Below are 17,974 nucleotides of genomic sequence, written 5' to 3' on the forward strand. Positions count from 1 at the left end.
TCATATATATATATATTCACATATAATTATCCATATTATTATCGATATTATTGCGTTATCATATATTATTATATCCTATTCACATATTCGCATATTGCCACATTTATCACATATTATATTTACCCGTATCTATTATTATTAATCTCATTATTGCCGTACATATCTGCTGCCCGATATCTATTATGCTCTCCTTTCTTATTATTATCTATATATTCATTATATTATTCCCCTATTATATTCATATTCGTCTCACATTATTGTCGCATTCATTATTCGTATTCTTATTTTATTATTATCTTCCAATTCACATACTCCTTATTATATATTATTCACATTATTATCCGCCATTGTCCGTTCCTATTATTATTATTACCACATTATCGCTTACATATTGTTGCCCGGTCTTCTTTATCCGTTCTTATTATTGTTGTTGCTCTTTTATTATCGCATATCTATCTGTCCGCATTTTATTATTATTGCTCTTTCTTATTATCTGTCGTTCATATTCATTATCTGTCTGCATTCTATTATTGTCTGCCATATCTCCCTCTATCTTATTATATTGCCCGTCTCATAACTTACGGTTATTATCTGCGCCGCTTATCTATTATCCGCCCGCTTACCACTACATTATTCGCCATATGTCTTACTTCGCTATTACTACATACATGCCGCTACTTATTATCTTTATTCACATACATCAGATTTCGATTTTAATCTTCTTTATTCTTATTATTCCTTCATATCATTTTCCATATTATTCTTTATTATTATTGTCTTCAATTTACTATCGTTACTATGCACTTATTATATTATTATCATATTTTATTATTATCTTTTCATTATTACTGCTATCTTACTATTACATCCATTATTATCTATTATGCTATTATATTCTATCATTATTATTATCGTTCTTATTATTATTATCTTACGATACTATCTTATCTATTATTATTCCATTATTAGTATTATCGAGTATTGAGAGACAAAAGAGCGCGGGAGAGAGAGAGCGCGGGAGAGAGAGCGAGAGAGAGAGCGCGGGAGAGAGAGAGCGCGGGAGAGAGAGAGAGCGCGGGAAAAGAGAGAGCGGGGAGAGAGAGAGCGCGGGAGAGAGAGAGAGCGAGGGGGAGAGAGAGAGAGCGCGGGGAGAGAGAGAGAGCGCGGGAGAGAGAGAGCGCGGGGAGAGAGAGGGCGAGAGAGAGAGAGCGCGGAGAGAGAGAGCGGGGGAGAGAGAGAGCGCGGAGAGAGAGAGAGCGCGGGCGAGAGAGAGCGAGAGAGAGAGCCTATTATTTTTATTATTAGCTATCATTATTTATCTCATTACATATACCCATTATTATTTCTTTTATTACTATCTGTACTAATTTTCGCATCTTATTCATCCCGATTGCTATTATTATTGGTCGCTATCTTATTATCTATTAGTCATTCGTTATCCGCTATCTTATTATTGTACTGCTATCTATTATTATTACCTTCCATCTATCTATTATTATTGTCCGTTATCGTATTTTATTATCTCTATTATTACTCTTATTCATATCTTATTATTATTATCTATTACACATTATTCTTTATATTATCTATCATATTATCTTATTTATTATTATCTTATTATTACAACTTATTATTGTTACTCTTATTATTATTATTTATTGTCTATTATTATATTATCTTATTATTTTATTACCATTATTATTACACACACATTATTATTGTCCTTATTATCTTACCTTATTATTATCTGCATCAACATTATCTCGATTAACATATTATCCGTTTACTATCTTATTATTCCTTATTTATCTACACATATTATCATTTATCTTATCATTATTGACTGTTCGTTCATCTTGTTATCTATCATTTCTTATATTATTTATTACTTATCTTATTATATTATTCATATCTTATTACATTATCTCGCTATCTTATTATCGCTATCATTATTGTCTGCCGTCTATTATATATTATTCTATCTTATTATTATTGCTATGTATTATTCATTATTGCTATTTATTATTATATTTATAACAGAGAGCGGGAGCAAGGGAGAGAGCAAGGGAGCAGGAGAGAGCGACAAAGAGTGAGAGCATCGCACCGGGCAGCCTGGACTAGTCTAAGCCTCCTCTCTGATTGGCCATTTGTGGTCAAGCACGGGGGACAGTGAGAGTCGTATCAGACTTAACAGGACTCTGGCCTGAGACAAACCCACGCAAGGGAGCTGGTGTCTGGATAGAGGAGGGAGAAAGTGCTTTCCACAGATGGGGAACTGGATTAGATGTTGCACCGTGGAAGTTATAAGGAGCTAATGACTGTCAGATGGCAGACTGGATGCATTTCCCCTATAAGGTGGGAGGAAGGAGTGGGCTGGCCGCTCTGACAGGAAGATAACAAGCATCGTCATCTGTTACTCTCCATGTCAGCATTTATGAGGTAACAAAACGAGACATCTGAAGAAGAGGAACCTCTTAATGAATACTGTCATGTTATGAGCCGATTCCTTCCATTGTTAATTAACTGCTGCCAGAGAAATGGCCTGCCGTCTGTAATAGCGAGGAAAGGTGGGCATTAGCTCAACCCTAAGAAGAGATCATGGATTGTATTTCAAAAGAGAAACTTCTGAACTTAGTTAGTCATGAATCACATAGTGCAGTTGACTGTAGTCAGACCAGATGCATTTGACCTGATGCAGCCTAGTTCATCTCCTGCCATTTCCAAACACTGAATCCATCAAGAGGATTAAAAGATGCATTCAGCATTCTGAATAAATGGTATCCATCTCTTTTTACTGTAAAAATAATCAAACATTTAGCACTGAAAAATGTGTGTACAAAACTGAGGCGATTTACAGCCTTGCTTGTTTGGGAAACCACTGTCCAACATGTCGCTGTCAATAAAATCCTTTGCATGGAGTGAGAAGGGACAAATAAGGCAATACAAATACCTCAAGTGTCATTGACTTACATATATCTATATGGAATAAAACTAATGAGTGCATTTCAGCCGATGACGACCAATGTATACTTGGTCTGCTTAGAGCATTATAAAAACACCAACTGTTAAATCCATCCTATTTCAAAATTGATTTCACAAGGAAATAAAAAAGAAATCAGACAACTCAAAATTTTAATCCAATTGCTTCGACCGAGAAAGAATAAGAGGAAAAGTATATTTGGAAGAAGATAATCGGAGGACATGTTTTGACTTGAGGAAAACATTATTTCACTACCATTGCATTTAGAAGCTCACTAATGATTTAATGCTGCAAATAAAACAAATCCAAACATCCCATTTTGTTTTTAATAAAGAATCAAGGACTTTTCCTTGCATCTATTAAAATAGACAAGATCTCTGAAAGAATTCATAAGTGGATAAGAATGTGCAAGCTTTAAATATGCCATTTCATTTCCCAACCTTGTTAAGACAAGTTCACTTACCAGTGACATTGACAAAACAATTAACTATAGTATTAGCCAAAATGATAACAAGGCTATTTTGTGTCATCTTAACCTAATCACATTTATAAAAAGTAATATTTAAAATGGATGGTTATTTACTGGTGGGCTATATTGTACGCTTAGTAGGAGACCAACCAGTATGGGACGGTACTCCAGTCCAAATTCTAACTAATGGAGAAGATGACAAGAGAAATGGACAGGAGCTCCATGCCGCCATCCTTCCTGGAAAAGGCCTGTACTCTATGGACCTGTTAGACTCCAAGTCACATCATTAGGAAGAGGCTAACATTACAGGCTCGATCGGTTCAAACCAGGGAGGGACCAACAGACGACCACATCATTAATGATCTGACGAACCGGTATGAAGATGATGAATTATACGTATAAAGAGTGGAATAGAGGACTGGTCAAACATTTTTGAATTTTCAGTCGAGATTAGAACATTTGGTTTGTCACTTGAAGGACTTCATAGGTAATTGTACCTGGCCAGTAAAATTTGTTGAATATTCTATCAACCAATTAAAAGCACTTTGATGATACCCCTGGGAAAGAGTTAGAAAATATAGAGCACATCCAAAGTTAATGTTTGGTAACAAACATTTTCTAACCATATGAGAACTACCCTGTCAACCCTTACACGCTGTCCCAGTCTGTATGTAAACGTTACGTACAGCACTGAGTAATTGACAATCTTCATGCTAGAAGAACAATCTGTTTAATGCCCATCTGGTGTCAGGAAAAGAGAACATATATCACCGTCAACAGAAACAATCTCTGGGGCTTCCTGAGCATTAAGAATTGACTTAAGGGAGTTCAAGTTGCTTTCCGTAATGTGGAAACATCAAGCGCCGTCGATGCGTCAACGTCCAATAACACAAACAGTAAGGCCAACATCTGTCATACACTGGATCTACAAACCTAACAGAGTCTTGAGAACGGTTCTTCCATTTGTCTTTCTGCCACAGGATGATTCAGTGACAAACAGGTGTGCTAAGCTACCTGACGTATAGTCCCTCTGGACCACATTTAGTTTCTTTTTGGTTCTAGCAGCATGACTAAATGGCTCCAGTCTGGGTTAAAGGAGGAACACAAAAGTGAAAGACAACTCACTCCCCAGAGTGATGGAACCAATGTAGACACCATGACAGCATCAGTCTTGTTGTGAGGGTTAGTCCTAAACTCCCCAAGTAAATCTCTGAAGAATCGCACTCTGTCATTGGGTGGGAATCACTGATGAGAAAGAGTGGGATGATGCTACATTTTCTAGCTAAGTAAGAGCCTTCACCTCCCAGCTTGACTGCATTGGGGTTAAGTTAGGGGTTATGCCACAAATTTGGAAAAATAAAAAGATGAGAAACGAGGTTCCCCATTCTGAATCGCTGACATTTAAATCGGTCTTTAACTTTGCAGGAGTTTTATGGACCGCCCGTAGTGTTTGTGTGCGTCCAGTTTACACACAATTAATCAGTAATAGAGAGTGCCCAGAGCAGCCGGTATTCAACAAAAGACTCCTTCTTTCACACAATGGTTTCCGGAAGCTTCTTTACATGGCTTTTCCCGGGTCGGGTTAAATAAGGAAGCAGATAGTAGCAGATAGTAGATCCACAATGTGCTGGACTCCCTCCCTCCCCAAGCCAGCTGGGACATTTGCATACGGAGTGAAGGAGGGAGAGAGGGAGAGAAGAAGGGAAGGAGGGAGAGAGGGAGAGAAGAAGGGAAGGAGGGAGGGAGGGGTAGCACCAGACACTCCCACTGGCTATAAAGCCTAACCATACCCAACCTCTCAGACAGAAACCACATGTGGATCTGAGCACAGAGAGAGAGAGTGTAAAAGAGAGAGAGAAAGTGCAAGGGACAGACGTGGAGCCGAGCTGAGGGAGCCACGCAGACGTGGATCTGAGAGGAGCAAGCAAGAAAGAGAGAACGAGAGAGAGACAAACCGTATCCTGAGAGGATCTGAGAAACGCAGTGGGACCTGACATTCCTCCATTTGGTTTCTCACCTAGAGAAAGGAAAGTTAAAACTCCACATGGGACTTTAATGACAGAGGAGCCACGCCATACTGGACTGGAGTGCATCGGAGTCAAAGGATTTAGAGAGAGATACTGAGGTAACACTTGTTACTTTTTTCCTGTGTGATCATTGAACTATCCATGCATGTCCAGGTGGCACAGTAGTAAACAAAGCCCCGAGTAGAGATAGAGCTAGTTGACTGTTGGAACTCCAGAGCACAGTGACCATGTCCTTCGCCATGGTGCGGCCGGCGCCCAACCGGTACCTATACTCAGACATCTCCATGTTGTCCGAGGACGAGGAGGATGGAAGCTCGGGCTCAGACGACCACTCCTTCAGGCTGGACGCCAGAGGCTATGACATCAAAGTCGGGGGCCGCAAACGGAAGCCGGGCAGTGCTGGAGCAGGGCGCCTGGGAGGGGGTCAGCTCCCGCCTCAGATGTTGCTCTCGCAGGACGGCTCCATCTCTCCGACGACTGGGCTGCCGCGGCAGCGCAACGCAGCCAACGCGCGGGAACGGGACCGCACCAACAGCGTGAACACGGCCTTCACCGCCCTGCGGACCCTCATCCCCACCGAGCCAGCCGACAGGAAGCTGTCCAAGATCGAGACACTGCGGCTGGCGTCCAGCTACATCTCCCACCTGGGCAACGTGCTGCTGGTTGGGGAGACATGCGGGGACGGGCAGCCATGCCATGCTGGAGCGACCTCCTCTGCCCACTATTTACATCAGCATGGATCCCCGGCCCACGACGCAGAGAACTCCCAGCCTAAACAGATCTGCACATTCTGCCTTAGCAACCAAAGGAAAATGGTGAGTTAGTCTGTCCCATCCGTCCACACCATGCATATGCCATTGTGCCACAAGTAGGATACAAAACACCACAACTCCAACCACTAAAGCAGGGTTTCCCAAAGTCGGTCGTGGGGCCCCCCCTGGGTGCACGTTTTGGTTTTTGTCCTAGCACTACACAGCTGATTCCAATAATGAAAGCTTGATGATGAGTTGGTTATTGGAATCAGCTGTGTAGTGCTAGGACAAAAACCAAAAACGTGCACCCAGGGTGGGCCCCACGACAGAGATTCAGAAACCTTGCACTAAAGTAAAGCATTATCCAATTAGAAGGCGTTTTGTTTAGGAAGTAGCATGCTGGATGGCTCCTTCCTATATGATTCTTATAGCCTAAGTGATTTGAAATAAAAGATTGAAAAGCTTCAAACTTACGCTACCCTTAGACAAGAAAACTACATCTATTATTCCCTTATGTATTTAGGATCATCTGTTCTTGTGAGATGAATAAAGGGAATCCTATGCACTCTGCTGTACTGGAGGGTAAGAGAGAGCTCAGTGCTCAGACACAGTGACAGATAAGGATGCCCAGTTGTCCAGCTTCAACTAAACCTCTCAGTAGTAAGACCCAAATCCCAAACTCTCAGAGGTCTCAATTTGCTTCCTGTATTCAGTAGCACTTCCCATTGTCTATTTGGTCTGAGAAGTTATGGACCAACTGAATTGTGGGCCAACAGAAAATAGCCTAAACAAGGAAGTGTCACACCAAATACAAACACGTCATCTATCCCTCTCTCGCTCTCTCCTCTTCCTCTGCTCTTCCTCAGCATACGCCTGGGCAGACTCTGGCTCATAAAGCCAACACCACGCCGCATTAAAAATAAAAGCGTAAATCACGCTCCAGCCATGAGAAATACAACACAAAACCAAAAAACAGAGTGGGGGAAACTGTCATTTCAACTCACAAGAGCAAAGCAGTTTTCCAACTTGGAATATACCACATGCTCTTAACAATTAAGAGTCAACCATGACACTGGGACATTTTCGGTTAGGTACTATATTTCACCACCACAATATGTATTATACACTCAGAAAACATGAAGACTGTCCAAAATGTATTTCATTGAAAAAAAAGCACAGAGGAAAGGAAAATCCTGGAGTAAACAATGTATATAGAACGGAAGGCGTTTTAAGTGATTAAACTCTAAACTCTGATACTGGACTTACTCCTTTTAACTCCTAGTCGAGCAAACACAATACCGAGACGCACCGCGACTCCAATACCGAGACGCACCGCGGCTCCAATACCGAGACGCACCGCGGCTCCAATACCGAGACGCACCGCGACTCCAATACCGAGACGCACCGCGACTCCAATACCGAGACGCACCGCGACTCCAATACCGAGACGCACCGCGACTCCAATACCGAGACGCACCGCGGCTCCAATACCGAGACGCACCGCGGCTCCAATACCGAGACGCACCGCGGCTCCAATACCGAGACGCACCGCGACTCCAATACCGAGACGCACCGCGACTCCAATACCGAGACGCACCGCGACTCCAATACCGAGACGCACCGCGACTCCAATACCGAGACGTAAAATCAGCTACCTACGTCTCCGTGCTCTGATCGGAAGCATTCTGGGAACATCTGCCTTATTCCCCAATCTGTCAGTGAGCCATTTACACACGCATCCTGTGTTGACCTAAGGCTCTTCCTAGGGCTCCAATTAATAACACTGTCAACCACACACACACACACACACACACACACAACCTGCCTCGCTGCATCTCAGACCTCTGGCTTCCTAAATAAATCATGAATACGATATGACTCCCATTCTAGACAACACACACCATCACTAGAGATCTTCAATCGCAGACCACAGAGCTGCACAGTAGACGTGTTACACTGCCATCATTAATGTATGAACATGTCCTGGAGAGGCACAACTCCTGACCTCTGGACAGATCTAACAGAAAGCTATGCTCAACTTTCAAGTGTAATAGCACAAGCCCACCATGAACAGTATCTGGATCAACCTTGTTATAGCATCACCAAGGAGCGAATAATGCATCAAATCAAAAACCAATTCAAGTAAAAGCCTATTAGTAATGTTTCGTAGACGTATTCACTGCTACAAAGGGGCTCTTTAAAAGACCATGAAGGAAACAGAGATGCAGGAGTCATACAATTAATAACAATAAAAAGAGACTAATGGACATTCGCCCGACTGGAAGCAATCCTATTCATCCATTTCATTGATTTTAGCAAGGCAGAATAAACCAGCAAATGAGATAATGGCTGTTTAAGGTTTTTTCTCCTGAATTAAAGGCCTGTCTATAGGAGGCCTGAGCTGGGCCGATATTCGAAACAGATTGGGCTTCGGCTTTGTAGTCGAGGCTTTAAGAGGTGAAGCGACCCACTCCAAACCGCACTGCTCTCTTTACCCATTCTTAGCTCTCATTACTCCGTGAAAAGCATTGCTCGGCCAAGACTCATAGCTTTATTGTTGCTAAAGAAAGAGGAAAATAAAGAGGAAACACATTGAGGTACTGTAGAACACACGTCAAAATGTTTCCAATTCAGAGAGAGAACAAATTGAGAACAGGATGATTGAAAAGAACAACAGGAGAGTTGTTGTGCGATCTAGAATATTCACAAGCATTTGGAAGTGTAGGAAAGATGATACAATGCTTCATTGATCAATTAGCATACTGTTATGATATCACCAGTTCAGTACTTGTGTTGGACTCAAATCAACCAATCAAAGTGCTCCGATGGTGCTCTTTTCTAGCCTACTACTCATTGGATCAGTAGTCAGACCAAACATTTTACATCATCAGAGAGAGACCGTCATTTCACTCTGAATTCTCTTTATTGTATTTCATGCTTTTTCCTGCCACTGAAGTCAGAGGCCAATTGATGTGGACACACACAGAAATGATTTGCTTACAGATGTGTGTAGGTGTTGGTAAGTGTGTGATCTTATCACATTTTCCATTCCAAAATTGTATCCATCTGGCACAGCTCTACCTTGCTTGGAGTGGAATAAATCATTTTCCATGTAACATAGTCAAGCTAGACATCTCATGCACATACACCCCCCACACACACACACACATATATATACACCCCCCCACACACACCCCATCATGAAACGGTTTACATTTCTATTGACAGCAAATCAATTGTGTAGAAGTGCACTTCAACTAAAGCCCCATTATAATGACGTAAGACAGAGCAGGACAAACATTTACCCCCCCACCCCCCTCTTTCGTTGGGGGCTGCTCAGCACAGTCCATTAGGAAGGGAGCATTCTTTCTCCCTAATAGCTGTAGCAGGTGAAGACAGGGGTTATGAAGGATGGCAGGGGGATTGCATAACAGGACACACAGGAGCAGACAACCCCTATTCAAATGGACAGTACGTGTGCAGCAGCAGTTTGGAGGAGAGCAGGGGAAAGAGCTTGGTGAGCTTCCTCTGTGTACTGGTGCTGGGGTTAACCCAACAGATGACTAATTGAGTATAGACAGCCTCAGAGGCCAGTCCCAAAGCTGTGCACTAGCCTAGCAGCCACATGGCTGATATTTTCTGTAATTATCCCGAGTTCCTTCGTTACAGCCATACGGAAGTTCCTAAAGCTTTTCCCTGCAACGGGAGTCTCAGTGTGAACATGTAACACATTATGAAATGACCCAGTGTGAACTAACAGTAGGCTGAGCAGCAAGCTAGAATTAAAAATAACACTTAGTTGAAATATTGTTGTAACTTAATATTTCATTTTAATCTTAAATACTATTGTCCAACTGTAAAATAAGCCTTAACCATGTGATTAAAAAACGACACATTTTTCACTTCACACCTACAAACACCTGTTTAACAAGTTATTCTAGAATATGTAATATCGTGTCCAACTTTTGTCTACAGACAAAACAGGGTGTAAAGAACTCACGCTCAGAATAGTTAGGATGACCAGACGGAAAGCGGGCTGCATTCAATAACCCAAACAGATGAATCGTCCGTTAGGGCTCAAGTTACGTCTGAAAATCCACGCACCCCTGCGCGCACGCACGCACACACACACACACACACACACACAAAGTGCCTCCATTGTAATCTGCCAACATTACCTGTCCGGCCGAAACCAAACCAAATATTTGCCTAAAGAATGAAGCCTGAGGACAGAATAAAAACAGATCGGCTCTGTGGAAATGTAATATGTTGTGATATGTTTATAAAAACAACAAAGCGTTCCCATGTAATTAGATGCTGTATAAGCAAGTGGTGGAAGCTTTAAAAAGAAAATAAAAAAGGTGTGAGTTCAATCAAAAAAGGCTTCATATTTGGTTTCAGCTGCTGCGGAATTAGCCCTATACATCTTTACAATGTGTTATACAGGATATGAAAAACAAATGTTAAACAAAAATCCTATTAGTCGGGGGTAAGTGATCCCTGGAGCCGACGAATGTGACTTTAAAGTGGCACTGAACAAAAACAATAAACCAAAGAAAATAAAAAGTTCCTGGCCCGTTTTCAAAAGAGACTGTCTGACCTCATCAATTGGAGACGAGTGTTTTGACAGAGCGCCTGGGCCTGCCTACGTCAGACGTAGCCGTGGAAATGGCATTCCATGGCCTGGTCTCCCAGTCTCTGGGTTAATCCGTAGGGAGCACAATGTGAGCCAGGTGTCCTAATGCTACTTCTGCCACTCAGTGTATGGTGAGAGGAGAAAACATGAGCCTCCCCCATGGCCATGCTACAGCCCACAAGCCCCAGACCAGTCCACATCATACCTCCCCAGTCCACAAAGGCCTACAGGCAGCCTCCACTGCAGGCTGGACCAGTGGGTTAGAAGAATTGAACTAGGCCAGTCTGACAGGCTAAGACAAACAATATTATTTTCCTTTACTTACGCTACCTCATCAATAAGGTGCATTGTAAAATAGTTAAGATTGGGATAGAATCCGTCTTGGAAATGTATTTTCACAAAGTGTTTAGCATTTTTTACTATTAATAGCCTACTAGAAAATGTTAACTGGTTTTTTTCTTTCTTTCAGAGCAAAGACAGAGACAGGAAAACTGCTCTAAGAAGTTAATATCTGGAGGACGACAGAGGGAAGAAACTGACTTGATGAGCACAGCATATGAACCAGAACTGTGGACCAGAAACGTGACGTTCTTAAAGGTGTACATAAATCAAAATCTGTATTTAATTTTAAGCCCCCCCATAAAAAAAAAAAATCAGAACTGAGATGCTAAGTGTAGTTTCTGACGAGGTAATCATTTTTGGATCGAAAGAGACTGGAACTTCTTGGACAATGGAAGCATGCCCGGACTCAAAGAGGAGATCGAGAATAATCATCCCTCTAAAAAACATTCAACACTTCTCCATTCCATGATCTCTCAAAAGACTTGAAGAGAAGAAAAAAATAACATTGCTCTCATCTTTTCTTTACCTGAGCACGTCTGCATATGCAGACTGATAAACCTGAAACTTTAGAACCACAACCCTCTCTGCATGACAGACTCCTAGACAGTCGGTAAGGACTCAGATGAGCCACGGTGGAACTAAAAGGGGTGTGGTAAGGAGGGTTGTAATGGACAAGGGCAGGCAAAACTGGAACTCATAGTTGACTGGATCAGGCTACTTGCTGGAAAGTGAGCGAACTGTTCCACAAACCAAATATATAACACAGCTTTCACTTCAAATGTAACTGTTTTTTTGTGGTCAGTGAGTTTCTACCCCGACGGACAACTGCCTTTCTCCTGAAGATAAATCCTCAGCATTCGGTCTTATGTAATTTGATGTTCTGTACAATATTTGTAAGAATCTGTTCAAATTCATGTCTAAATAAATATGCTTATGAATTAATTGCGTTTATTTCAAACAGGTAAGATTCCTTTATTTTATTGTTATTTTGCAATTCCCAGTGAAAAAGAAAGTACTTAAATTTCAATGTGTTTTTCAGTCTGCTGATAAATATATTTCTTCGTTTTATTTCCGAGATTTTTGATGATGATACAGACTTGTACAGTATGAAAGACCAAATCAGGTGTACAAACAGCTATAAAAACACAGTGAGGTGTGATAAGGAACAAACCACAAGTTGATCATCTTGCGCTGTCCAGCTAGATTACCATCTTTACCACACCTCATTACTCACGCACACAGCTGTTCACTCAAACCCTTCATTTACTAGAGATGTAACTAAAAAAGGGACTGTCGATTTGAGAACGCATCTAGTTTCTTCCATATTCACAAGAAATCTCATATTGCAACTATTGAACTCAGTCAACTGTGACAAAAAAAAGCTGGCCAGTAAAGGCCTCAACAACTCAAATTACAAAACTTGTTTTTTTCCCAGAATCAGCCAGATGATATATGCAGTATTCTCTTCAGTGCTTTGAAGAGTACAGCTGAGGCCGTCTGTAGAGGGCCGTCTGTAGAGGGCCGTCTGTAGAGGGCCGTCTGTAGAGGGCCGTCTGTAGAGGGCCGTCTGTAGAGGGCCGTCTGTAGAGGGCCGTCTGTAGAGGGCCGTCTGTAGAGGGCGTCGCTTACTACTAAACACACTGAGGGGGAGGGTTCCAGGGATGAGTTTGGGCAGCGTTGGTCGCGGCTGAGTTTGGGTGTGTGGCAGGCCCTCGTCGGTTGGGACCTTTTAAGGGGCAGCTGCAAGGCTCAGCGGGGGATGATTGGATCTGCAGGTACAGGGCTCCTGGCTGCCTGCCGCAGTCTGTCCCTCAGCCCAGACCATTCTACCCCCAACCTCCATGCTGTCCCCCGGCCCAGACCATTCACCCCCCAGCCTCCACGCTGTCCCCCGGCCCAGACCATTCTACCCCCAGCCTCCACGCTGTCCCCCGGCCCAGACCCTTCTACCCCCAACCTCCACGCTGTCCCCCGGCCCAGACCATTCTCCCCCAAGCCCCCACGCTGTCCCCCGGCCCAGACTATTCTCTTCCCAGCCACCACACTGTCCCCGCAGCCCCAACACTGTCCCCCAGCCCAGACCCGACCAACCTGTCTGGCAGGCAAAGGAAGCCTGCACACCTCTGGAATTCCTCACCCTGTCCCCCAAACACCGTTCCTTTCTCTCGGCCAGAGAGAACTGTGTCCATTACTCCCTGACCTCCAGGCCACCCCCGCTCCCTCCTCTCTTTCCCCCCACCAGGGCTGCCTCCCGCTGGGGCCCGGTCTCATGGTTGGCCCTTGCTATCACACTCACCCATCAGCCCTGTCACAGGCAGCGGTGGAAACCAAATGTGGAAATGTTCACAACCGCTGGGAGCGAGGTTAGCTGCTCTTGTTCCTTTCATTCACGACAACCTGGACAAACCCACTAACCTCTAGTTCTAATGGAAACTAAAATATTTGCAATGTAATGTTTAAACAGTACACTATAACCATGGACTCAAGTGTTCTGTTGATAAGGAACAAATTACTTTGTCAGATCAGTGACTTGGTCATAGAAAAACTCATCTTTCAAGAAGAATACGGGATTTGCGTTAAAAAGCTGAAATTTGAATTAAGAGGATGCCAATGTTCCTTAGTATGGGGAAATCTGGAATTCACTCCAACCCAGATTGTGAGATCAACACTGGGACATGAATGCAAATGGCTGGGCAGCAGTATTTGACTATTTCAAGGTTAAACGAACATGGTTTTTACCTATTACACTTCCATGTAAAAATACTGTCTGTTCCTCGGTGTCTTGCAAAGAGCGAGAGTACAGAGGTAATGTCTTGCTTTGCTGTCTCGACCATCACACAACAAGTGACGTGAAACCCACCATACAGATTAACACCAGAGAGTACCATCTCAGTATGGCTGTGGGGACAGTGAATCAGGTCGGTCTGTCTCTTCAGTCCCTATGGGTCCCATTCAGGCATATGGAATGGTTAGCGGTTAGCAGACGCCAGCCAGCCAATGGAAACTCATGTCTGGTCTGTAGAAGTGCTCCTCTCCAGTCAAGCCCAATGAGAGGATGACCGTGAGGGGGGCCAGGGGAGGGTGGATCACCCTACACAGGGCTGGGGCTAAACACAGGGGGATGGATGGTGGATGTGGGATGCAGAAACCATAACGTTGCGACGCAGAAGACCCTTAGAAGAGGGCCTCGTCTGACGGAGCTGACAATGCATCTGGAGACCAGGAAACCAGGGGTTCCTCCCCCACGAACTGCCTCTTCACACTTTTGAATTCCTAACGTCTTATGTTGTATGGCTGTACTGTAGGAACCAGGGCCCATAATAAATACATAAATAAATAGTTTGTTATTTCGCAAAATAGCAAATCCACAATTTCTGAGAGGTCGCGACGAAGTCAGGCCCTCATTCAGTGAGGCGGAGTGTAACGTCTGCTCGCCACAGCTGTCGAGCCACGGTGCAGCGAGGTCCACACGCCACGCTAACCTGATAAATAAATAAATAAATAAATATTTCTGAAGGATCCTCGTACATGCGGCTTAACCTTGGGAGTGAGTACAGCCTGTGGAAACTTTGCATTCCGACTGAGCACGTCCAGGTTTTTCCAAAATGGGTTTTCCACCTGGGCAAAAGCATCCGGTACATCATTCAGAGAAAATCTTTATTTATTGAAAATTAAATATCCAATGATGCCCTGAAGCTTTCCTTCCCCTCCCCACCACTACAGCCCACAGGTATTATGACAAAAGAGAAAGCCATCGGGTAAAGAGAACGAGGAAATCCCTTGCTTGTGCCTTAGAGAACGCAGCAGATTTCGCAACTAACTGTAAACTCCCAACATCCCAGTGATGTCAATTCCGTTAATTTCTTTCCCCACGGCACCACAAAAACCTTCTACAAGCCACAGAAAAATTCATAGGTTTTAATGGGAAAACGCATATTTTCGGGCAATTGCCAGAGTACATAGATTGAGGACTTTTAACGAGAGGAAAGAGGTAGAGAGTATAAAGACAGAAGGGAGTCTAGGTGAGGACAGATTTTCTGCCACACTCCTCTCTTCCTCATTTTCTTCCTAGTAGACCCAGAGCCGTAAAAGGATTTTTACAACGCCAGTCTCCGTAGAAACTCTGCAGCTCTGACATGGGAAAGAGAGTGGGGGAACCGGGCCCGACCTGGTGTGAAGGAGAAATGAAGCAGTCTAGACATCTCATCTCTTAGCTGTGCCGAAGGTGGGAGCTTCAAGCATTCTGGTTGCCCCCCATCCCCGCCAACACTCACCACCACCCCTCTTCACTAAAACCCTCGTCCCCCGCTTCCCTCCCCAGGGTTTCGCCTCGCAATCCCACCCCCATCTCCGAACCCCTCCTTCCAATCAAAACACATGGCAGCCCCCGTTGGCAGTTGGTTTCAATCAGGCCTTCTGGCAACAGGACACACACTGGGCCAACTGGGAGCCGTGCTGAATACCGGATGAGAAGGAAGTCCTAAAAACTACGGAACGACAGGTGGCTGCTTTGGCAGCCCCACACTCCCCCCCCGCAACCATCCTCCCTCCCCTCTTAAAAACACCCCCCACCTCCATGCACCTGCAAGGGTCCGGCATGCTGCGGCTGGGGGTCCTGTTTGCTCTGTCAGAGCAGCACGCGATTCGCCCAGCCACTTCTTAAGATCACCCCCCACCCATACAAGCAGCTCTGTATCAACATTCCCCCACCGACTTAGAAAAACACAACCCTGCTTCTCCTTAAATAGACTATTAAAAAGAGATTTCCTGCTGACAGCGCAGTGACAGGCCAAGATTCCACATAAAATTTACAGATACCTAGTAAATTTATCACCATATTGATTTCAGCAGTGCTGCAGAGCCTGAATGCAAACCTTTGTGTCCCTAGGACAGGAACCGTTTGGTAAGTAGTTTATCCTGGGCCAACGCAAAATGGTATACCTGGTCCTCTGAGGCCTCTCACGGCCCTTTTATTGGCCCGGGGCCCAGAGCAGCACAGCACACTGATCAATATCAGACTGTTGGAGGAGACAGAATGCATCTTCTAGGTAACCTGCTACGGTGACTCCATCAATCAAGACAGTGTTTCAGGGTCCGTGTCATACATGTCACCACCGACCGTAAGTCCGGGCTGCATACAGATGACCACACTGAATAAGTGGATGGACTTAACACATACCCAGCCAGTATGGAACTGAACTATTGTGGGAGGGTAAAATGAGACCAGGTGGCCGGGGGAAGGTCTAGACTCTGAACTGTTTCCAAGAACGCTACAGAGAGGATGACAATGTTATTGTAAAAAAAAATTGTGGTCACAAGTGGAAATCTCTCATACTGTAGGTCTCTTTCCCCAGGTAGAAATTCTAAAATGGTTAGATTGAAAAATGACTACTTGGGAACAGTAGGTTTCATATCTTGAGAAATACGTTTAGCATCATGACATTCATCTGGAAGGCAACAGTGTACGGGAGTGGGAGAATAAGTGGGTGGGAGAGGGGCCTTATGGCTCCTTATGGAATCGCCTAACGTCTAATGCTGGTAACAGAACACCACCCACGTTCAATTAGATTTAATTGAATAAATCTTTAAGAAAGGGTTCTAGAACAAAACCATTGTTTTTAATAGTGGAGCAGCAGATATATTTCATAAAAACCAAGCCCATGTCTATCGAAGCACAAAATATATTAATCATCCCTCTTCAACGAAAATGGAATCCAAATGGCTAAGGGGAAAAAAGCGAAACAAAAGACCCTATACCCTATTCAAACGTCAGGTCTGGCTGTTCCTCTAATAAAGAGAGGAAAAACACAATCATCTATTGTGAGCGAATAAGCAGTCGTTTTGAGTTAAAATCAGACGCATATATTGGAAAAGTAGGGTTGATGATGTCTTTGGGTTAAGGCGCAACCAACCAATGGCACTTCCACCATCGCCGCTATTCTTGATGGCTACATTGATTTCCATAAAGGAAGTTTTAGTGGCCGCTGAGGGCTGGCAATGGTTATTTCATTCCAGCCGTCGAAAGCAAGGCCCCATTCTCCAACTGATGCTGATGTACCTGGCTTGCGGTGTATGATCATAACTCTTGAAGCAACATGGATTTACTGCTTGTAAAAATATAAAAATACTTAATATTTGGGAAGGGAGGTTGGAGTCAAATGAATTGAATGAACAGGGGTGGGGGAGAGAAACAGAGTTAAATACTGTAGACTAGAGGAAGACCGTACAGGGCATGGGGCCACCTGTTTAACCACAACATGACGAGACCACAGCATTGAAACATCCTCTCCATACATGAAACATGTTCTCCAGTCTCACATGTATGGGATCTCTGCTATCCCCATCTAAAAAGGCAGCACTCACACCCAAGTTATTGGCACTGGTCTCCTGAACACACACACACACACACACACACACACACACACACACCATGTAGTGTTGGTCCCCTGCTTCATGAGCTGAAATAAAATATTATTCCAGAAATGTTCCATACGCACAAAGAAGCTTATTTCTCTAAAACGTTGTGCACACACTTGTTTACATCCCTGTTACTGAGCATTTCTCCTTTGCCAAGATAATCCATCCACCTGACAAGTATGGCATATCAACAAGCTGATTAAACAGCTGGATCATTACACAGGTGCACCTTGTGCTGGGCACAATAAAAGGCCACTCTAAAATGTGCAGTCGTATCACACAACACAATGCCACAGATGCCTTAAGTTGAGGGAACGTGCAGTTGGCATGCTGGATGCAGGAATGTCCACC

At 43.8% G+C, this 17,974-nt stretch overlaps 2 protein-coding genes across 2 annotated transcripts in view; one reads left to right on the top strand and one right to left on the bottom strand.

The window, feature by feature from the left end:
- bop1 (BOP1 ribosomal biogenesis factor) overlaps positions 1 to 17,974 on the bottom strand; it is a 118,815-nt gene that overhangs the window by 52,850 nt on the left and 47,991 nt on the right.
- LOC106570425 (basic helix-loop-helix transcription factor scleraxis-like) lies at positions 5,270 to 12,148 on the top strand. The gene is made up of 2 exons (XM_014142746.2): positions 5,270 to 6,291; positions 11,334 to 12,148. The coding sequence occupies exons 1-2, from the start codon at positions 5,704 to 5,706 to the stop codon at positions 11,370 to 11,372; spliced, it is 627 nt and encodes a 208-aa protein (XP_013998221.1). The 5' UTR covers positions 5,270 to 5,703; the 3' UTR covers positions 11,373 to 12,148.

This window comes from Salmo salar, chromosome ssa14 (assembly GCF_905237065.1).
Source record: "Salmo salar chromosome ssa14, Ssal_v3.1, whole genome shotgun sequence".
NCBI lineage: Eukaryota > Metazoa > Chordata > Actinopteri > Salmoniformes > Salmonidae > Salmo > Salmo salar.